This window comes from Corvus cornix, chromosome 1 (genome assembly GCF_000738735.6).
Source record: "Corvus cornix cornix isolate S_Up_H32 chromosome 1, ASM73873v5, whole genome shotgun sequence".
In the NCBI taxonomy this organism is placed as follows: Eukaryota; Metazoa; Chordata; class Aves; order Passeriformes; family Corvidae; genus Corvus; species Corvus cornix.
The window spans coordinates 5,407,161-5,430,593 of record NC_046332.1 but is presented as its reverse complement, the minus strand read 5'-3'; the positions used below and the strand labels follow the sequence as shown (position 1 = coordinate 5,430,593).

Genomic DNA, 23,433 nt, shown 5'->3' with positions numbered 1-23,433 from the left:
GCGATACCTGCATCATTTCATGCAGCACATCGCAAAACCTCTTCCTTCCCTGCTGTGTTAAATTGTTACTTTCCCTGAGGGACAAACATGGTTCTTCAAAAATCTGGCCTGAGAGGAAAGTGGGGGAAGAGTGTGGGAATAGCAGACAACACCAAGGATTCCCATTTCCCTATTCTCTGCTTCTTGTGAGCAATCTTGTGTGGCTTTTAACCACTGCCACTCGTTTTCTGAAGCGCTCTTTCAGTGGCCACATCCTGTGCTGTCTCTGGTTTGGTGACAACACTCCTAAATACTGAGAGCATTGTCAGAAAAATCGGTCTTGGGCTCCTCTTGGGCTGAAAGAACCAATTTACTGCTCTCCTTCCACAGGCATAGGATAATTATAGGAAGCCCCTTTGCCATATCACATGGATATCACATGCAAAAACCATCTATTCTACTAATGTGCACTGCTTAGGCATCTCTGTTTCTCACACACAGAAAGATGAAACTGATCACTCCCAACCAGGAAAAAAATTGCTTATTATTTTGATAGCTATTTTTTCATATCCCAGTTGAACCTGAGGGGTAGTTTTTAAGGAAAATAAATTTAACATTTCACAACAAGAAGCCAAACAAAACTGCAAGATTCAGAGCAAAACCAATTACTTTATAGCTACTTCAGCCTGTTTCAATCAAGTTTAAATATCTTTTTTCACCAGTTCAAGGAAAACTACAAATATCAGCAAACAAACACAGTCCTGTCTGACATCACTTACTGGTTAGATTTTATCCCCAGGTTTCTGCATGAGCTCATACAGGAGTCTCTGCACAGTGCAAGCCCATATTGACATCACCTGTCAATCACCAAATCAGAGAGATGAAAAACATTAACCCACAAACAAAACATTTCAGTACAGGTAGCAATTTGGGGAGTTTTCTCTTAGGTGTCCTATGGTCCTACTTCATCTTTGTCTCCACTTAGCATTAAAAACAAGGAGCGCCAGCATGCAAAGGACCCAGTGAGAATGCAGTGCCTGGATTTATGTGGAGCAGGGCATTGCACTATGTATGAGCACCAGGAGAGAATTCAAATTAAAATAAATGGGAAGCTAAGTGAGGAAACCTCTACGTTAGGCCACTGGCAGGACTTCAGTCCTCAGAGAACTCCCTAGCCTCCTCCCCACTCCCTGTAGCTTTAAACATGACCTTGTGGCCACCTGGAGAGCCAGCAGGGCTCCCTTCGTGGCTGTGGGGAGAAGCCAGGGCACCACTTCCTTGCCTTTGTGGCTGCAGGTGACTCTTGCATACACCTGTTTCCTCTGTAGCCTCTCACCTCTCTGGGCAGGGGGGGCTGGTAGAAAGTCAGACAGGGTTTTACCAGGAAACCCAGGTGTCCAGAAAAACAATTAAGGAGATTTGAATTGACCAAATCCTTCACCCTTCCAGAAAGCAAACCTGGGTACAAATCTTTTCCAAGCTTCCCTCTGATAAGTCCTCGGGACACCATGTGCCTGATGCATCCCTGTGGGAGGATTTGCCTTCATGCAGCCACACAGAAGTGCAGCATGAAGGAGCAGGCCTGCCTGCTTTTCTCACAGTGCTCATGGCACACTTTGGAAAAGGGAAGCCCTTTGAAAGGCACTTTCCCTGCCCCACAGCACTGCTGGGCTTGTGAGCTCTTGCACACGCATGGATATTTGGTCTTCTAGTGTAAAATGCACCCTTCTAATCTGCTTGAGTCCTCCTGCCCTGAAGCAGTGTCCTCCTGCCCCCTCCATTTGCTGTGATTTACTCTATAGAAGGCTTCAGAATCCAGCCAACACACATCACAAAACTGCTGGGAAGAACCATTACTCATGGATTTCTGCAATTAATCAAGCTCTTAATTTTACCCAGGACGTCATGCCTTGAGATTCTTTCAGACCATCACAAAAGAGAAAAAGCTGGCTGGGAGCAATAAGTACCATCTGAGAAGCCTCCCATAACTCAGGCTGTTTGCTTTTCAGTTTCACTCACCATCATCCAAGCACGTGTCTCTTTTCCCTCAAATCCTTTCAACTGTTTCTTCCTCTGAAGCTGACTTCCAGGGAAAGCTCTAGAGATTTTTTTCCTTCAGAGCAGATGCAAGTCCTGATTTCTCTTCCCTCTGTGGAGAATGTATAGAGCAGGCTGAGGTCCTTCTACCCTCCAGCTTGCTTTAGGAAGAGACATGTGCCTGTGATTCTTTCCACCTTGCCAGACTTTTCCTAAAGCCTCAAGATTTAGAGCTGGGATCTTGCAGCAGCACAATTCCTTAACTCCAGGATGGGAGAGCACATCCCAGGAACTCAGTGCCAGCACTGGCACCACATGGCTGCATGTCACAGCCTTCTGGGGCGAGAAGTCCCCCAGCATCCACGCGTCCAGCAGGGTAGGAACCATTGTCATTCCAGAAGTTTCTGAGAAACCATGCTGGGTCCTGGAAGAAAAAAACCAGGAGTTTCAACAAATAGAGCATTTTCCAGTCCATGACATTCGAACACAGAGGGGCCTTACCCACACAGATGGCCCCAAGCTGTAACTATATCAAGTTACTCACATGACCAAGTCTTTGCAGGATCTCAGCCTCAGGGGCTACCAAGAGCCCAGCAGTCCTGAGAGACTGACAAAAAGATTCTCACATCTCACATTCAGGATTGACACACTACTTACTAGAACAAAGCACAGATTAAGTGATGCCAGCCCAGATGACAGAGATCACAAATAAGTGCAAGGAAAATATTTTTCTGCTGCCAGAGCACCATCATGCGATTTGCACGTGGCATCTCTTCCTGCAGAGGCTATGGAGAAGTATATCCACTATCTGCTGTCTGCCTCGGAATTCCCCCAGGAAAGCCGGCCTGGCTGGCAGGGTAGGGTGCCTAACTTCCAGACTATTAAATTACACTGCAATCAATGCAACTCAAGAATGTACTTAATTTTAAGTAAACACTTACAAACTGTAATGAACTAGGATGCTGCATTGCTCGGTGCCCTCCTTTGGCTGATTTGTTTACCAAGGCAGTATCTCAGAGGGACAGAAATTACAGAAACCTTCTAAAAGCTGCAAGGATACCTCAAATAAATGGAAGACTGTTGCATTTACATTAAAATTACCAAGTTTTTAAGACCCAGTTTCTTAGGCCCTTCCAGAGATAATGCACACAATTTGACTCTTTTAGAAACACCTAACCTGGATAAATTAAAAGGAACCTATAAACCAAGATCTTCTATCACTTGCGAATACAAGACGCATCATTGCCCCAGGCCTCAGAGAAAACTGCAGCTTTGCATTCCCACTTTTATTTAAGCTAATGAGGAGAAGAAGGAAGAGAATTTTTGAGGTAGGTTCTTCTTCCTTTTATCTGAAAAGTGGTTATTGAGCTGTGCAAAGCCTGTGTGCATAGCTCTGCGATCTCAGTACCTCAGCGCCTGAGTTCCTCAAGACTGCACCACTGAAAGGAGAGGTGAGTTCTTCCTATATCCTCCCTGGAAGCTGGTCAAACACTCAGTTAGCAGAGGGCCCTCTGAAAAAGGGATATGGCTTTGCATTGGGTAAAGTTTGCAAATGCTTCTCAGTTACCTGTTTTATTCTCTTCTCATTTCGTTGCAAACAATGCAGCTCCTCAGGAAGGCTCAGGCTCACAGACACTTTGTGCTCGTGACTGATGGTTTGGCTGCCCATTCTTCTCACCAGCCGCATGCCAACATGCATTCAGTGACTTCATGGTGTGGCTGCTTTGGGGGAGCTGGATGGGGAAGCAGACTGCAGCTGCTTCTGAAGGATATAAATAATTTTTGCAGTCGAGGGGCTCCAGCAACAGGGTCAACAGGGTCAGGGACACCTGGGCTCTATTCCTGGCTCTTCTGCAGACCTGCTGCATTGTTTCGCTCCTTTCAGTAGCTCTAAATGAAGACCTTTTCCTGCCAAATTTGTTTTCTTAGGTGTGAGGCTTCCACTTGAAAATTTGAGCCACAGTAAGGAATTTGGGGTGATGGGACTGGCCTGTGATTGCAAGCCCAGGTATTCATTTGATAACAAATCGCACAAAAGCCATTGCTCTGGTGAACACCACAAATGGCTCACAGGCCAACCTTACTCACACCATTTACCAGTTAGCCGTCTGCTCCCTTCAGATATTATTTTATGGCTTTCCTTTGTTTTCACTAAGGCCCAAACAGGAATGAAATTGTGGGTCCTGTAGCTAGCCCTTTTAAATAAATAGTTCTGCCATCATGCTAGTAAGTTTGACAAGTTGGTCACAGGCCCTGGGCAGGAAGCTAATAAACTTCAAGTTGCTTTTCTATTGTTTTCCTAAAACAATTTGACTTCCTTTCTGATAGCCTCAAATTCCTTCAATAAAAATAGAGTAGCTGGGAGCCAGAGGAAGAGCTGAACCTGAGCCAAGTTGTGCTTACAATGCCGTCTGCGTAAGATCACATTTTATCCTGATCCACGAAGACCCTTTAAAAGAATAGCAGGCAGACAGCTGCCAGTGCATGTCAGGAACAGCTCAGGAGCAAGTCTCCCCCAGCACTGGTCCTCCAGGCTGGAGGGGATCTCCAGCCAGTGAGACAGTGTCAGACCACAGGCTGAGCTCCTGGGAGCTGACTGGGGTTTGCTCACCCTGCCCGGAGTGTCCTCCCTCAGACACTTCAGGATCTCTTCTGGGAGCCGAACACTGGCAGAGAGGTGGGCTCCAGCAAGACCAAAGGGCTCTGCTAAAGCTCACCCCACCCTTCAGTCAACTTTACCTGTTCCTCTCTCTACCTGTGCAGGCTCAGCAAAAAGAGGTAAAGGTCTGTTCTTTCTTTTCTTCTTTGGGAAACATAGCTATGTATTTACATATACACACATATTTCTGTCAAGCAGCAATTCAGCTAGCTGGAAGTTTGCAGGACAAGATGAATGTCTGGTGGCTAGATAGATGGGGACTCCTTGCTTTAAAATGACTTGCTGATCCTTTAGACAAATCCTTTATGCTCTCCATGGTCTGGTTCCTCCACCTGTAAAGCAAGGAGGGTGTTTATAGGAGCTGCAATTTCATTATCATGTGCAAAGCACTTCTCAACTACTCAGAGATGCTGCAGAGTTGAGAGGTGGAAGCAGGAGGGGTGAGAGGGCCCTACTTTGTTTCCAATAACATAAAGCTGACAACCCAGCATTTACTTTGGGATAGATGGCAATTTCTCCTCAGTGAGATGAAAACCTCTTCCAGTTTTTCTTGCTGAAAACTTTACTGGCAAATGAGTCTAGCACACAATGATATTTCACACCTTGCTGTTTCTTGTTTCCTCTTTTCCTCACTCTGTGCTGGTATGGTACTCTGCTGGGAAGAGGAAAACATCCATCCATATAGAATAATTTGGGATTTTTTACTAAATAAGAAACTGTGACTATAAAACTGTTCTCATTCGGGGGCCTTTGCTACTCCTCTTCCCTTGGGCCCAGCCTGTCCTTGGGAATTTGCCTCCTGCTGGAGGATGCCTTCAAACTGTCTCCAGAGGTCTAATGTATAACAGAGAACTTCCCTCTCTGGCCTTCTCTTTCAATCATATCCATGCATGGGGATTTGAGATAAAATGTTTCACCAGGAAGGCACCATCCTTTGGTGCTTTAGAGAAGGTACTAGAGGTGTCTGTCCAGCATGGGACATTATGAAGAACCAGAATAAGTGCAGTGCTGTGGCCAGGCAGCAGACATGAACTCAAACATCAAATACTGTTGGGTGGTGTTTTTTCCTAGAATTTTCCAGTGCAGTATAACCTGACATCCTCCCCAAGGACAAAGTCCTCGGTAATGGCAGGAATGCACAAGACATTTTCCCTTCAGACAATCTCTTTCAGTTTTCACATCTCAGGAGAGCATCTACCTGCATTTGAAACAGCCTTCCAGCAAAGCCAGATGCTCTGGGAACATCTGTTTTATGTGAAGAAGCTCTTTCCTGTGTGAGCTCTCATCTACACTACTGCATATTTGCAGACTTCTCGATGCATTGTCTTGGCTTGCTCTTTTTGCTTGTTTAAATCCCAGGCACAGAATGAATCCCTCCATTAAATATCCATGGGATCAATGCTGAAAAACTCATCACACAAACTCTGCTCCAGATTTACCTGGCTTTTGTGTGCAAGGGTGCAGATGTGATAAGGCAATAAGGCAAGTACAGGAAATAGAATGAAAAAGGGACCTCTTGGCTTATCAGATTCAATCCCTTTGAATAATAGGCAAGTACAAAACAAATGGCCTTTTCTAAACTTACTAAACTCTGTCCTAAATCTCATTAGGTTTCCACCCTAACTTGTGCTGCTAAAATGCTGTTCCAGCACCTCCTTCCCTGCCCTGTTGCTTAGAAACCTTCTAATTTCCAACCTAAATTCATTCATGGCCAATTTATATCTATTTATTCTTGTGCCACATTGTCCTTTAGCTTATGTAGCTCTGCTCTCTCCTGAGCACTTACTTTCCCAGCCCCCAATTCCTAAAAGTATTTATAGGCAGCAAATCTCTCCTCTCTTAACCTTTGTTCTGCCAGACTAAGTAACTAAGCTCCCTTATAGTATTCACCCTGCAGGCACATCACACCGTGGTTTAATTACTTCATGTTGCTGCACTAGCATGAAGTTCAGTGCGAAATAATTAATGCTGAAAAGCTCAAACTGGTACCACATCTATTTTCAAATCTGCTCAAATATCTCTGTGCAGTCACTGCTGTGACTGATAAGTAAACACACAGTTGGCTGAGACACCCTCCGTCTCTCTGACCACCCCACTGCCTTCCTCTGCACCTGCTCCAGGCTGAATATCCTCCTTGAATGTGGGGAGGCAGCACTGCACACACTATTTTGGAGAAGTCTCATCCTCTTAGATGACATTACTTCCACTCACTGCAACTGGAAATGCTGCTACATCCTCAAAGTTTGCTTGCCTTTTTCACCCCCACATAGCATCGCTGGTTCCCCCTCCTTTGAACCATGAACTTTCCCCATCTTTCTCCATCTGTCTCTCCTGGGAGATGGAGATTCCTGTTACTCTTCAAGCAACAAGTTCCTAGTGTGCAACTTTGCACTCTCCCACTTAATCTCACCTTGATCACTCCAGTCAGAAAGAGCCTTCAGCTCTTGTAGTGCTGGAATCCACCTCTGCCCTCATGATACCTCCCAGCTTTGTTTCATCAGCAGATTTCATTAGTATTTCTACTTTCCGTGCCAAGGTAATTAACAGAACTATAAAAAAAGATCAGTCCTAAGAGCAATCTTTAAGCAGCCTCACAGATAATTTCCCTTCAGCCTATTAAGGAACCAGTGTATCAGTTCTGTCAGTCTCTTACTCACTTGAGGATTTATTTAATAATCCCTGTCTTCCTCAACTGAATCTTCTACACTAATTTGTTTCTTCTGGGACACCATATCATATGGTTTACTGAACTCCAGGTAGATAAGGTCTGCTATATTTCTTTTATCTAGGGGGTCAGGAATCATAATCCAAGAAAGCTCTTAACTTTTGATCAAAAGATAGTAAATGTTGTCTTATTTTCCCTTTTCCTCCTGGCTTTGTTTCTGCTTTCCTTCAAAATCCATTGCACAGCATCACAAACTGCTGTGATCTGCGAGCTGCACATGGCAAGCTGTCAGCTGTTCTCCTCATTCCCTCTGTCTGGGGGAGCATTCTCTTCCACTTGCTCTCCTCACTCAAATCAGACAAGTTTTGCATAAGAGGCTCTTGGGAAGGGGAGCCAAAATTCTTTTTCCATGCTTAGGAGTGGTCAAACCAGCTATTTTTCTAGCTGAGGGGTTGGAGAAGCTGCCAGGACACCTCTGTTTTCCCTTGAAGAGGGTGCAGTAGAGAAGGAATGACACATTGAGGGGCTGGCTGAAGTGTCCATACAACATCTCTACACACCCTTCTGTCTTTTGCCTCCCTGTCTGCCTTCTACCATTTCCCTTCTGTGCAACAAAATCCAGACAGTTACCACCAGCACCAAAACAAAAAGAGCTCATAGCAGGTACGTCTTGTGCCCCATGCACGTGTTGGACAGAAACCTTCTCTCCTCCCTCGTACATTCAGCAGAACCAGACTGTATCTGCTGGATTCAGGATTACCTCTGCATGCCACTCAGGAGCAACACTTGGACAGGAAACACAAAGGAATGAGGAGGGAGAATCAGACCTGATCACCCTCAGTGTACAGCAAAGTGTCAGCCACGCAGGGAGGTGAGGGCATTTCCAACAGCTCTCTCACAGGACCTGTCTCTCTACAGCATGTGAAAAACACTTGACAAGCCTTATCCCTAGCCTATCCCAAAGCCATCTGTGAGCTAGACCTGTATTATTAACACCTTTTTTTTGGACACTTCTATGATGAATTCCTTGACAATCTCACTGGCATAAAATCAACATGACTTTACATAATAATGCTTCATGGAAATTACTCCAGAAAGACCAAAAAAAAATGGAATAATATTCTCCTTCCCATGAATTTCCATTGCAGATACACAACTGCCACACAGGAGAGAGAGAAACAACCCCAGAAACATTTGTATTTTCCTTAAACCCACAGAAGGGCTTTCAATAAAGTTAGAAATGAAGCAGCAAATGCCTATAGGTTTCTCCATGCCAGGAGGTTACTGAGCTGCTGTGGGAATTTACTGTGCACTCTATGCCCTGCATCCTGCACTAACCATCAGTGAGGATACAGCCCTCCTGGAAAAGAGTTGTACTCCTAACTTCAGAGTGAGAGTGTCCACATAGGACATGCTTCCAGAGGTTGCCTCTGCACAGAACTGTTGCTTTGTAGACTGGCTTTCAATCTCGTGACTAAAGGGGGTATTAAATTAGTGAGAGAAAAGTTATTGGAAGAGTTGCCAGCACTGTGTTTTAGTCCCTGGACTGCTTTTGTTTCCTGATGTGCATTTGCTGATGCATAGAGACCACCAGGCACTGTTCTGGATGGGAGATATCTAGCCTGGGAAGGATTGCTAGAGGGATAACCACCAAAGCTTGTGTGCAGCAAGTCAGTTCTCAGGTCAGCAGAGTCTTCCGCGCAAATCTCGCTCTCCTGCCGCCGGTTCTTTGAGACCTTCACCAAAGCCAGAAGGCATCTCTGATTCTGCCTCCTCCCTGGGCCATTCCTGATGTGGAATCAGAGGCTCAGCTTGACACATACATGAAATACAAGACCTTCAGACACTTGATATGTCACAAATATTTTTAAGAGAGCCCCAAATGCTCAAGCATCTGACTGTGTGTGTGGGGAGGTGGTGGTAGGGTGGTGTGACAAAAAGCACCTCTCTTGACAGGCAGATTATTCTCTATTTATCAGTAAGGGGCATGTAAAAAGTCCCTGGGAAGCATTTGGTGCCCTTTAGGACAAGGCTGCAGCTGTGCTGGGCCCCCCGTCGAAGCCAGCAGAGCAAGCTCTGTGTGATTTGAAGAGGTGGAAGACCCTTCTCCACATGAACTCTGCTTTGCCAGATTAAGCTTGAAGGAGTCAGAAATATGCCCTTTGTTGGTTGAATTGTCCTTCTTCTTGCACAGAAAAAGCTTTCCAGGGCCAGGCTGGAGTAACTGTGGGGCAAGCCTGTCTCTTTTGGTTTGGGGAAGGCTTAGACCGTAGAATGATCTCTGTGGGAAGATGTGCAAAGGAACAGTGGCAGCAGTGACTGGAAGGGACTGCGCGAAGCCAGCAGCGAATGCATCCTGTCGGCATGGGGAGGGTGGCACAGGGAGAGGCTGAGAATGGAGAGGGAGGAATGAGATCCATGGTCTTTAAAGGAAAAACAACGGGAAACCAGGTTAGAAAATAGAAAGATTAGGCTGGAGGGGGTGGGAGAGACAAGAAAAGTAGGTGAAGAAAGAAGAGGGGGAAAGGCAGAGAGGCAGTGGGGAAGACAGAAAGTGACACAGAAAAGGGGTGGAGAAAAAGAGAGGAAGAGAGAGAGAGAACCATATTAAAGGAATGAAACGAAGCGACTGAGGAGGACAAGGAGTTCAACTTAACTACAAAACGGAAAAGTGCTAAAGCAAGGAAAGGAGACTGAAGACAAGATACTGGAAATCAGGTAAGCAACCATGAGGGGGAAATAATTGAACTGCAGAAGTGCTGATGGTAGATCAAATTATTACACTCAAGGGGAAAACAGCATGAGGGAGAAAAAGGATTTGGAGAGGCAGGAAAAGAAGGATGGCCAAAAATAACTTTAAATTTTACTTTTTCTTTCATTTTCTCTTCAAAACATTCCCACTAGTAACATGGTGGGCTTGGGACATTTTAAAAATTAAACTGTTTTGCCACAGGCAGTTACAGAAATAACAAGTAACTTCCCTGCGATGAGCATAGATACCAATAGATTCCAATGTATAGGAAAGCAGGATAAGAGCCCCAAACATCCTCCCTCAGACAGTATGAAGTGCAAATTGCCATTTCTGTCAGATCCCATTTCAGCATGCTGTCAAGCTGCTCGGGGGACGGTGGTGAAGGGAACTCTTACCTAGGAGAGGCTCTCGGGGTACAAACACTTTATCAAGTGCCTGCATTAACCACCTATATTCTGCAGTGTGCAGGATGCTTCCAAAATATTGCAGTTTCTTCTCCTTGAGAGTATGGTGTCCTGGCTGGTCTGTGACATGGAGCCTGGGAATGTAACTCCAGTGTAGAGAAGTGCCTCGCTGGTATCTCGCAGTCACACGTTCTGTGCGCGCCGCCAGGGAATGCCTTTCTCCTCCATCCTGACACTGCCCATGGCAGCCTCAGCAAGGAGGCACGCAGACCTGAAGGGACAAATGTCCTCTCCCACACCAGCAGCTGCTGCTTCTTTTTATTTGCCTTCCTAACTTCCCCCCCTCTTTGTACTTGGAATAATTATGCAATGACATTTCCATAATTTAACACTGCTTTTTCAAAGAATAGCCCACCTTAAGACTACAGTACCCCTATACACCCAGCTGGAAAGAAGCAATCTCACTGAGTGTAAAAGTTGCTGTCTAATTGCCACCTCAGATCTGTGGTGGCTCCTTTGATTTCCTAAAGGATTGTTTGGCTGCTCATTTGTCATGTCTAAGGAGCTTTGTGGCATTCTGGTTTTAACAACTCAGGTAAACTGAGGCAGTGCCTCTGTCCTTGAAGTACCATAAAAACTTTTAGAGGATCCTATAAGTGGCTTTTCTGGATAAACCTCAACTAAAAAAGTCTTGTGCTGAATGAGGCTTAAGCATTGAACTCTTCCTCTGTGATGATAAACCCATCGAAATTCCTTGGTGAAGCAGTGTCTATGAGAGTTTTCCCCTACTGCTGCTATGTGTTCCTCTCTTTAAAACTAAAGAACTTCATGCATGTAACATATGTGTGCGTATGTGTGTGCAGCTAGGAGCAGCTTAAACAGTTATTCAGAAGCCTCACAGTATTCAGGATTTGTACCAGGAGACAAGAAATTCTGCATTTGCTGCTGTTTTCAAAATCTATTCTGAGAAAAGAGCACATTTCCAACTTTGCTCCCCTTTTCCTTGGGAGCAGAGCAGTACTTTAGGAGAATTCCTGAGGCTTCAGGGTTTAAAATACTCATCAGGCTCTGGTCGCTTGGGAACTATGTTAAGTATTCCTGTTACTATAAGTATTTGGGGTTGTTTTTTTTCCACTCAACAGTATATAATACCACCATATTTTTAGTATTATGGGCATTAAAAAATTTAAACTCTGACAGAAAATACAGAACTTCGTACCTTAGCCTCTCTTCTCTTTTTGACCTTCAGACAGATTTCACACATTCTGCACACATTTGCACATCTTCTGACTTATCTTGCAGCATTGAAAATAGGCAAGGAGGAATGAGTAATTCAGCACTACATTATGTCATTAGGGAGCACATTTCGGAGACTGCTCCACACTTTGGGTGCTGTTGTATGAGGCACGAGGACAGAGGCTTAAAATTAGAAATAATTCCCAGGAGACAACAGAGAGACTTCAATCTTTGGGCTAAGAATTCATTAAAGGGGGGGGTGGGGGGTGGGGAGATGAATCAATTTTATTGCTATTGATAAGCAACAGAGAGATCTCTGTGAACCACACTTGGCATGCCAGCTCTTCCCTGAAACAAAGAAATATTCCTGCCACCCAGCATGCAATGAGCAGAGAGATGCACACTTTTAAGTCTCTCTAGTGTTCTTTGAAGAGAGGTCAGGGGGATTTAATGTAAGAACTACGGGATTTACTCTTACATTTCTGCTTTTCTCCATTTTTTATGTCATTACGGATATGCCTTGAGAATGGCTGAGAATTTCCATATGAAGCTGCTCTCCCTTAGAAGCAGAAAAGGTGACAGATGCCTTGGTCAGGGCACAGGGTTGCTCAGAAAGTGAAGCACTCTGGCAAGGGTGACCCCTGCAAAGCTCCAGGGTCTTCTGCTGCACTCAGATGTCTGGTGAAGAAAGGAGGGAATAGTGGGATGGGAAAAAAGCTGTCTCCAGTTTGTAATCAGATAAAGCTATCCAAGAGGACTGGGGTTAATTTTTGCTTCTTACTCCAATTTCCTCTGTCATCATGGGGCAAATCACTTAAGCCACATTCCCCCACAAATGCCCCTTTCTTGTCTTTAGGATATCTGATTTCTACACATAGTGCAACCGGTGGAAGTGATAAACTCTCCCACTCCAGCACAAAGCAGACAGAGCTCTGCTTTGAATACCCATTACACAGTGCTAAGTACACTGGAAAAAAAGCACCAACAGATTAGCAACATCACCAAAGAGCTTCCAAAATTAATGAACAGTTTTTATCTTAATCTCTCACTGCCTTAGTTCCTTGGCTGCACAGTTGATCTACTACCATCTCCTCACCTCTGGGTGGTAATGAAAGTAAGTAGATTTATAATTGTGAAGCGATCAGATACTGTTGTGATGAAAGCCATAGGAAAACCCATGAGGAAACTAATAATTCTGTCTTTAGAGCTGGACTTGAATAATGTACAGTAAATGAGGCATAGGCCACCCACTGAACAATGAGGAGAAAACAAAACACTGAATAGCTGCTGTTAAAGAAAGCCCCCGCCAGGCTGGCACAGAACAAGGCAGGCATCCTGTGCAAAGAATGAGGTGACAATGTGAGGATGTGGTTAAGGACTCTAAGAGGCACAGGCACAAAGAGATTGAAATAAGATTACTGGGAACAGTCACCCCAGCGTTTCCTAACTCCCTACCACTGGGCTTTGCCGGTTTAGTATTAGTTGATTTCAAAAGGGGGAGGGGGTTGTGCATATATGTATATGGTACATACACTGAGTACAAAAAATAATCCACTCACATAGCCAGACTGAGGCAATGAGGCTGGAGTGTGAAAAGAATCCTACAGATTTTTTGAAAGAAAGAAGAAATGAGATTTGACAAGGTAGAAATAAGTGGGAAATAGATAGTTGCTGAAAATTTCCCCTTTCTAAGGCTGAAAGCATTAGCAATTTGGGTGCTGTCAAGAGTTAGCTGGTCAAAACTGCCAAAAAACTGAGGCAGGGCTCTCTGGGGGAGCTTGACTGGAGGGAAACCATGGGGAACCGATAGGCAGGGAGATGCTGCAGTGAGAGGAAGGAAGAAAGGATGGGAAAAGTCTGAATGAGAGCTCTGTCCTTCTCCCATTACCTCTCCAGTCTGTTTCATTTCAACACTATAACAAGTTGCATCTCATGCAGGCTACGAACCAGCCTAAAATCACATGGGCAGGTTTTGTTGCTGCTATACTGTGCCCAATGTGAGGCCTGACATCACTGCACATCTTACACCAGCCTTCTCCACTGACTGAGCAGTGCTTGAGATCAGCTTCTCTCAGCAGAGCTCAGGAATAGCTTTTACTACAGCAGCCTCCAACTTTCTCCGCTTGTTTTTGTTTTCCAGAGCTCCCTATGCCCTCTTTGGCTATCTCCTCACCTGTATTTCACCCACTTTAGGCTGCCCAACTTACCATCATCTGCAAATTCATACAGCTTCTCTCTGCAAAGATAAAGATACTGGAAACAGCATCAAGTTTCCAGCATTTACATTAGAGAGAGAATTTATGGGGTTTTTCCTAGAAAAAGAGCACAGCGATCCTTCATTTAGTTTATCCCAAGTCCAGTTTTGTCACATCTGTTGGGGTCTCTAGGGACCCACATTTTTCAAAGGCAAAGAGAGAGGATCCCAAGAGAACTAGAAGGTGCTCCCTGCTTTTTAAGTGCGAGCCTGGATGCCACTATCATGTAACTATTTGATGCCAGCTTTTCAAAGATAGTGGGATAAATTCATCCCTCAGCTTGACTCATCTGAGTTCAAGGTCTCTTCTGTTCTTGGTCTCCTGAGACTACATCAGGCAGAGCTTGGCCCTAATATTTGGATATATGAAAGCACAGAGGGAGGAATAACATTAGATGTTCTAGACAGACGACTAATAAAAATTCAACTGACTGGGAGTCTTCAGCTTCTACCATCACTTCAGATGAAAATATTCTACATATTATTATCATCCGTGTGTGTAACACATCCCTGATGTACACACTTGAAGGTGCTGAGTGATTCCCCTCCGTCTGTGTCTCTGTGTGCGTCAGGGTTGTGTGCCTGTGTGCGTAGGAGGTGACGGGTCATTCAACTCCCTTATCTTCTCACCCACTCTCTTTTTCGTGAACTCTGAGATTTTCCACATTTGGAGAGGAGGGGGAATGCACATCTCGTCAAGGAATAACAAGCTGTCTGCAACTACAAGTAGGGGCAGTGGTCTGGATACCAGTATGACCCTTCCAGAAATTGCAGTGAACTTGGGAGGAGCAGAAAGATAAGAAACATTGGATGTCTGTCTTCTAGGACAGGAGCTGTTAACACAGAGCTGTTCTTCTCACATGAGATTTCAGTCCTAGAGTCCAAGTCACTCTGATATTGGCTCAGCACAGGGCTTTCAACCCAAGGAACTAGAATGGAACCTATTCCAAACATGTCAATTCTTTTTCTTTATAAGCATAAGTACAAAACTATTTATTCCAGGCTCATGTGCAGATCAGAGTTACAAATTTGGCTAAAGAAATGGCCTGTTTCAGGCAAAAACTTATCATAAGCATATACATGCATATATGAAGCCAGAGAGATGGTGTTTGGACAAAAATGCCTCATAGGTTGTTGCTTCCCTATTGTATATCCATAGGAAGGAGCCAATGCCAGTAAACTCTGAACAAAAAATACCTGCTGAGGTGGGCTTTAGCATCACAAATCCTCTGTAATCCAAAGCACTGCACCCACTCTGCACAGTGCATTTCTAACTCTATTCATCATTTAATGTTGTAAGCCACATGTCCCCACAAGGCAAAACAAAACAACGCAAAACAAAAAGCTTCTGGTTCTGTCAGGCGTACCTGCTATAGAAGGGCAGCAGGAGAGGGTTTTCTCTCAGGTAACCAAGACGGTGTTGTCCCAGGGCAGAGGAGAGTAGGGCTGTGGTCTGTAGAAGCGGATGTGCTGTAGAAACAGTGTTGTATTGCAGTCATGAAGTTTTAGAGGCAGTGTTGCGTAGAAAAAAGGACACAGTCTTGCAAGTTACAACCCCTGAGCTCTGTCCCCAGACTGTCTCTAACACAGTGACCTCAAACAAGCAGTTTGCCCCTTCTGTACCCCAGTGATCACTATTTGCAAGACAGAGGTGACAGCATCGACACTGCATGAGATGCTGTGAGGCTACCAACAAGGGGCTAGAGATCCTTCAGTAAAGTAGCATCAACCAACCTCCAGGGCAGAGCTGGAAGTGTCCTTCCCAAGTGCCTACAGGTGTGAGGGGGAGTTTGGCAGTGTGGGCTCCGCTCCTGTCTGGCTTCAGGCTAACAAGTGTCAGCACAGGGCAAAGATCTCTGCCCACACACCCACCATGATCTCTATCTGCTGTGCCACGGGCTGGCCTGGACCTGGTATGAGATAACACGGCTGGAGGGAGGAAAGCCATGAGCAATTCCTAGGCACTGAGCGTGGCCCAGCTGGCCTGGATGCCCCACTGCAATGTCACTGCTCACATGCCCAGTACCCAGAGGGGACAGCTGCCTCCCCTTTCAGTAGCCTGGAGGGGATGCACTTCTTGCATGGCCTCCCCACACAGCCATGTGTCTGGCTTGTGAGCTTCTTAAAACATCCTGGGCCCTCTGCTTTGCTGTGAAATCTCATTAATTCCCAGAGACACACGTTTGCACCTGATTAAGCAAATCACGCACAGAGATTGGGCAAAAATACAACGGCTTTGAATCCAGTACTTTCCCCCTCCCTAGGAACCGTGCTTGCCTCACACAAAGGAGCCTTCCTCAGAGAGCCTCTCCACGAGCCCCTGGGACCTGCCAAGGGGAAGAGGTGAGCCCAGCAAGGGAGAGCAGAAACAGTGTTATAATCAGACTCTCCACTTTATTTTAGAAACATCCTGCAGAGATGGCGACCTCCTGTCACCTTCCTTGTGGGAAAAGCTAGCTTGAAGTGTTGAGCTCAGCTATTTATACCACTGCTGATAGTCTCGCCTGTCTTCTAAAGAGGGGAAAACTTTCTTCCTAACCACCCCCAGGGAAATAAACTCATATAAAGATGATTGCACAGGAACAGCCCTCCTGGCTCTCTGGTGTGGATCTCCTAGCCGTTCATCAGAGCCCTGGCTAGTTCCAACCAGAACGAGCGTGCTGGCTGGAGCAAGCAGCAGTGATGCGAAATGCTCGCCTGCCCTTCAGAGCACATGGCATCACCAAGAGGATGGGCAAAACTGCTCAGAGGGCAACAGACACTCCCCCTCCCGCAGATAAAGGTAGTGCAAAAAAGGAATGGCAGAGAGCAGCCCGTGGCTGGCGAGCCAGCCTGGCGTACTAGCAGGTGCCGTCCCCGCTGGGGTATTTTTATCGTGGAATTTGGCAGTCACAAGGCAGCCCGGAGCTGAGCAGACTCCATGCTTGGCCTGTGGGGCGATGCTCAGCTTTCCTCAGCTTTAGTGGCGTTCCAGGTGATGATTAGGCCGGGCTGGGCACGCCGCTGGGCTTGTGCCAAGCTGCACTGGTCTGTGTCACACGCGCGTCTCCCGGTGCCAGGATCTCCTGACGGCGCCCAGTTCCCGTGTGGATCCAGCAGAAAACTCCCAACCAAAAGCATGCAAGGGCGGCGGCACAGCCCACGTCTGCTCACGAATATGCGTGACCCTGCTGCCAAGACTGTCTTCTATCAGGTGCTGAGACCCCACAAAAATATCCAGAGGTGGTTTTTACCCAGTCACACCAGCGTGAGACAAGATTTGTCCAACTGAGCCCAAACTAGGAATATAAAAGGCTGCAGATGCTCAGACGCTGAGAGGTCAAAGCATGTGAGGGCAACAGTAGTCTGGGAATGAGGAAAAGGAACTATATGGAAAATTCCCAAGAATAGTAAAGCTATGAGGAGAAAGGCTTGGTCAGGGGCAGCTCTGCATAGCCAGGAAAAGCTGTCAGGAGGTGACAATCCTTCTTTTCTTGCTGGCAGCAGAGAATTAGATGCTCTAGAAGACCCTTGGTCTGGCTCTGCAAAAATAGCTTGCTAATAAGTATCAAATGTCTAAGCCAAAAATGTTGCTCTAGGAGGGAAACTCCTCTTGGTTTCCAAAATCTGCTCCCCCGTGGCCACCAGCACCCTTGCAGCAGCCACCTCAGCTCTCTACAAGGCTGTAGCAGGACGGTCAGGAGGCACCTCAGGGCAGTCCCTTCTTTAGACAGTCTGTGCAAGGCAGGGCAGAGGAAATGTCCCTATTTTCTAGCCTAAGCCTCACGACTGCCAGCCTTGGATCGTCCTGATTTACAGCCTCTTAAAATATTCTGTGCATGTGTGAGACAGGTAAATCGCTGCTCTTCTCACATCCGTTCATATTTTTTATTTCTGGATTCCTCTTGCGCTTATGTTTGCTTTACTTTGTGTCCTGCACATACTAATTTTTACAATTTGCAAGTGTCTAGGCTTAGTAGCCTTCCCTGGGGAAAACAAGCCATTGTAAATCCCCAAACAACCTGCACACAGTAGAATGGATGGGAAGAGGGGCTCAGGTTGTGGTTGTACTTCCCCATGGCAGTAAGAAAAAACTCAGCCTTGGCAGAGCCAGGGAGAACTGTGTTCATATTTACCAAGCAAGGTGAAACAAGAAAAGGCATGTGTAAACAATATAAACCCACCTGGAAAAGTGAGGACACCCACCCTTGTTCATGCTGCCTTGTAAGGAATATTCCACGCATTCAGCTGTGCTAGAGAATATTGATGTTGGACACACATAACGCTGAGCTGTAGGTAGCTGGTTGCCTTCTCTGTACTCTGGGGGGAAAAAAGCAAACACACTGATTTCAGTGCCACAGTCTGTAAATATTTCCCATCACTGATTTATCTGCCTGTGTTTAATCCCCTGGCGCTCCTGGAATGAAGCCATATGCTAGTTTCTCCAGAATGCAGTAACTGCACCAAAGCCATTTTGGAGGGTAAGACAGACCCACACATTCACCAGTTTTCACCAGTGCAGACGAGAGCAGTCAGAAAGACCAGCTGAGTTTCTGTGTTACTGCTCCTCCAGCTCTGGGCTGGCAGCAGATCAAAGCTTCTGCATATGCCAAGCAGCCACCAGGATCTCCATCAGCATGATTGCAGCATGCCTGCCAGGGCAGGAAAGAGCCAGAGCCCATCTTTTGCTTCCTGTATGTCCCTTCTCCCTGCTCACGTGGTTCCTGACAGGTGGTGGGGTAGCAAGTGGCCACTGCCCTGTCTCCATACCTGGGCAATCCTCACCTTTCCCAGGGCAGCCCTCAGCAGCACCAGGAATTTAAAGATTCAACTTTTGATCTTTGTCCCATCCACCCTTGCAGCTGGACACAGCACAGGAACGAACGATGGGATAAATTATTGTGTGTGCTGCTACATTAAATTATATCACTCACGTAACTAGAGGAGGGGATATTGTTCCCTCAACAAGTGTATCTGTTCTCCAGCTTTTGCTCACAGGAAATCTACACAATATTGCTGCAGTAAATTTTCAGCTTTTAACAGTGTCTACTCTCCACAAATGTTCTTTGCACTATAAAAATAATTGGCTCCTAAAGACAGGACAAGGAACAATAAAGGAGAGTTAACAATTTGGTCCCTGTGGCTTTGGGTTTTACCTTGACTAGTGCTTTTAATATTTCATTATGATGATTATTTTTACATTTACTTATTAAAATGCTATTTTCCAAAAGAATTACTGTGGGACGACATTAGCTCCAAGGTAATAGTGCACACTTTATAGCACCCAGCTCTTAACTCATGCACTAGGGAGAGCTTTGCAGTGCCCTGGGAAGGTAAGTATGGTGAGCATAACTGGATCAAATGATTGCTCAAGCACTCCCACAGAGCCCTACAAAAGATGGATTAAACCCACTGCTCTCTTTTTATCCATCAGGTTAAGTGACTTGACCAGAAACAGTCAGTCAGGGCCAGAAACAAAACTGAAGCAGGTTCTCCTGCATCTCCGCTTTGCAACCTTACTCCCAGTCCAGCAAACCTTTCCTGTCATCAGGCCACCTACCAACAGCACTTCCCAGGAGTCACTGGTCCTTGGGAGGCACTTCAAAGGAGGCTTTTTTCTCTGTCTGTTTCATCGGAACTGTGAATTTTTCCTCAGAATTTAAGAAAAGAGGGAGGAGCATGACCCAGCATTTAGATTTTGCAGAGTTCCCTCTCAGAGAGGCACGACAGGGTAGCAGTGGATTAGGTTTCCAGGACTGGCACAGCCCACCAAAGTCTTTACACTCCCCTAAACATTTGCAGCTTGTAAATGAAGCTGGCAACGCTGCAAAATCAAAGCAAAACCTACAGACAGGGAGCAGGTGGGCAACAGAAAGGTTTTCTCTGCACTTGAGCGGTGGCACTGAGCTCATAAAGGAAGCCCAGAGCTGTGAGCACTTCACATTCCAGGTGTTGGTGCAGGTATTACACAAAGGCAACATATGACAGTGCCACTGCTCAAGTCAGGCTGTAGATTCCAGTCTGACCTCCCAGGGGATCAGCCCACTAAGGATTTCCCAGAGTGCAGCCTACAGACAGATGAATGCTGCTTTAACTACCAAGTCCACAGAGGATGCAATATGCAGATCACAGTGAAAGGACTTTCTGAATCACAAATAAATCTGGCTCACCCTCAAGGTTTTGGGAACTCATTTAGCAGGCTGTAGATGTGTTATGTAAAAAAAGATCACATTTTGTTTCAGTAGCTGAATTTAAAAAGGAAAAAAAAAGTCCCAAACACAACACAAGGTTTCCAGTGGATGTGAAACAAAGTTTTCAGCAAACCAGACCTCATTCATTTCAGGTCAAATGAAAACATTTCCTCTGACACAAAACAAAAAAAACCATTTCACTCCATCCATTAGCAACTGGGCGTTTCCTAACCCTCCTCAGAACCACTCTCTGTTTTCTCCCAACAGGGGCTTGCAGCCAGTTCTCAAGACTTCTCACCCCTCCTGGTGAGCAGAAATGGGGGAGTGGACTTTCCTGGGAGACTTCCTCGAGAAGGTCCACAAACACTCCACAGTGGTGGGGAAAGTCTGGCTGACCGTGCTCTTCATCTTCCGGATGCTGGTGCTGGGAACAGCGGCAGAGTCCTCCTGGGGGGATGAGCAGTCTGACTTCATGTGCGACACCCAGCAGCCCGGCTGCGAGAACGTCTGCTACGACAAGGCCTTCCCCATCTCCCACGTCCGCTTCTGGGTCCTCCAGATCATCTTTGTCTCCACCCCCTCCCTGGTGTACATGGGCCATGCGATGCACACGGTGCGCATGGAGGAGAAGAGGAAGATGAAGGAGGCAGAATTAGAGGCCCAGGAGAAGAAAAACGGTGGTGACACATACTACCAGCAGAAGTGCTCCATGGCAGAGAAGGAGGCTAAGCTGGTTGGCTGGGATGAATCAGGAGGCCAAATCATACTGAGGGGCAGCCTGCTGAACACCTATGTCTACAGCATTTTGATTCGAACTGCCATGGAAGTGGCCTTCATTGTGGGGCAGTACATCCTGTACGGGATCTTCCTGGAGACCCTGTACATCTGCCAGCGGGCACCGTGCCCCCACCCCGTCAACTGCTATGTGTCCCGCCCCACGGAGAAGAACGTGTTCATCGTCTTCATGCTGGCTGTGGCAGTGCTCTCCCTCTTCCTCAGCCTGGCCGAGCTGTACCACTTGGGCTGGAAGAAAGCCAAAGAGAGGTGCTCTCGGTCCTACAAAGCCAGTCCCAGCACAGCCCCCGGCAGGCTGGAGTCTGCCCCACAGGCAGAGAGGGCACAGATGTACACCCCGCCGCCAGATTTTAACCAGTGCTTGTCAAGTCCCAACGGGAAGTTCATCAGCCCCTTCAGCAACAAGATGGCCTCCCAGCAGAACACCGCCAACTTCGCCACCGAGAGGGTCCACGGCCAGGAGGATGCTGCTGGGGAAGGGCCCTTCATTAAGTCCAGCTACGTGGAGAGTCCAGAGGTGGCCAGCGAATGTGCGGCACCTGCCTTCCCCGAGAACTACTTCAACGAGAAACGCCGGTTCAGCAAGGCCAGCCGTGCCAGCAGCAAGGCAAGGTCGGATGATTTGTCTGTGTGACCTGTCTCCAGCACGGATGAGGAGAAGGAGCTGTCCCAGCACTCAGTAAAACTTCTGCAAAGTGGACTCCAAACTCTTGCCCCTAACCTCTCTGTTTTAATATCCTCTCTCTATCCTTTCCAGCGAACTTCATCGTTAATACTGCAGACAGCACCTCTCACAGCTCAAGGCAGGGGCAGCCACAGGCACTGAAGAGAGACACCAATCTCAGGATATGAAGCCCTCAGCCGTATTTTCATCATGGGACCCACAGGGATCAGAGACTCCCCACCCTTAGCCAGGTAGAGCACAGGCCAGCAGACTCCTGAGGCTGCCTGGTGGGTATCCAACTGCGCCACTGTATTCAACAGACCAACTGGACCTCTACTTCTCTGGTCTCTATTCAACATTTGCAACATCAGCTTGGCAATTATACTGAGCTGAAGCTTTTCTCACCTGCCTGGAGCAGAAACACACCAGTAGGCTTTCTGAAAGAAAGATTTTCTCATCTGCTTCATTTTGGCTCTCTCTAACCCTCCCTTTCTCTACCTGAGCCCAGATATTTTATACCAGTTTACCTACACAATAAATCCTACTTGAATTTTTTGACACTGTGTATATAACAACTCTTCCCCGTAAATAAGGACACCCGTGGTCCCCAGCACACGGCTGCCTCATGTCTAACATTGGAATCCCTTCCTCATTCCTAAGTCAGCGCAGCAGACTGGCCCCAGGGAAATCACTTAGATGACCAGTTGATGAAGACTGGGGAATTTTCCCAAGATACTCATGTCATCAATCCTAAGCAAGGCATCCATTAACAGAAATAGAGACTCTCCTGTGAGAAAAGATATCTTATGAGTATCATGTGGAAACAAAGTGGTTTTCCCCTTTTTGAGACTCATCTTTCAAGAAACCTGAATGCTGCTGAAAGGGTGCTGCCAGCTGCCCACTTGAGAGAAAAGCATCCTCTGTTTATCTGCAGAAGAGGTACAGCCTGTGTCTTCACACCAACCTACCAAAACACTTCAGCATCTTTTGCAAGCAGAAAGAGTCCTCCTCAGGTCCTGCACATCATTCAGCTCCTGCCTGCTCTCTCAAGCTTGCCAGCCAGCACAGGTCAAGTTATTTGTCTCTGCTCTGCCACGAGGCCATCCTCTCCACTCCATCCCTAGCACACATGGCATTAGAAGCAACCCATGGACTGGGTCTTTCCACTGCTGTAGCCTCTCAGAGCAACCACAGGGGCCCAAGGGTGCACTGTGAGTCTGGTGGGCGAGGTGTGCAGGCAGCTTCCCTTCAAGACACATTTCCTCAGTGCAGAGCTGACATCCCTCTGGTAAAGATCTGCTAAACAGAGCCAAGCTGCTCCCTGTTGTTTACCCTGCACTGCCCCTTCAGACACAGGCCACAGCTTCCCAACACTGGACTGCACAAGTGAATGGCCTGGGACCAGCTGATGAGGGGACTGAGCCATTCCCTCTCTTAGGGCCACTGAAAGTGAATCCCTGCTCCTGATACACAGCTTTGGTACAGCTCCCTGTGCATATAAATACACATTCACACTCAACGGGAGAAACCATGTTTTTGTTTGCAAGTTTTTATATATTTGTATTTTTTAATCCCGAAAAGACCTGTGTGTTTTCTTTAACGTGAGATTTTAGTCAGTTGTGTCTAGGTTTCTCCTAATAAAGTTCTAACTCCATCTCTCCTTGTGGATGTTTCTCCTCTCACATGGCTGAGAACGAGCTGCTAGCAGGGATCACGCTGCCCACCAGCCTCTGCTGCTCAGAGATCACAAAAATTCCCATTGCCCAGAGTGGCAGGAATGAGGGGAGGGTTCGGCCAAGGGGATAAATAACAAACATA

General features: G+C 46.5%; 1 protein-coding gene and 1 long non-coding RNA gene across 5 annotated transcripts; one reads left to right on the top strand and one right to left on the bottom strand.

Annotated features, from left to right (window-relative positions):
- Positions 1-757: 757 nt before the first annotated feature.
- Positions 758-4,222, bottom strand: LOC120410714. The gene is made up of 3 exons (XR_005603035.1): positions 3,584-4,222; positions 1,999-2,440; positions 758-836 (listed from the first exon to the last, which is right to left on the bottom strand). It is a non-coding gene; the product is annotated as an uncharacterized LOC120410714 (long non-coding RNA).
- On the top strand, positions 4,222-23,269 carry GJA5 (gap junction protein alpha 5). Of its 4 annotated transcripts, XM_019285908.3 has the most exons (3): positions 4,222-4,794; positions 8,489-10,058; positions 20,424-23,269. In XM_019285908.3, exon 3 carries the CDS (start codon positions 20,473-20,475, stop codon positions 21,583-21,585), a length of 1,113 nt encoding a protein of 370 aa, XP_019141453.1. In that variant the 5' UTR covers positions 4,222-4,794; positions 8,489-10,058; positions 20,424-20,472; the 3' UTR covers positions 21,586-23,269. The 4 variants fall into 4 exon arrangements, with proteins under 4 accessions (XP_019141453.1, XP_010397794.1, XP_010397795.1 ...); XM_010399492.4 differs by lacking the exon at positions 8,489-10,058; XM_010399493.4 differs by lacking the exon at positions 8,489-10,058 and having other exon boundaries at positions 4,222-4,800.
- Positions 23,270-23,433: the final 164 nt, after the last annotated feature.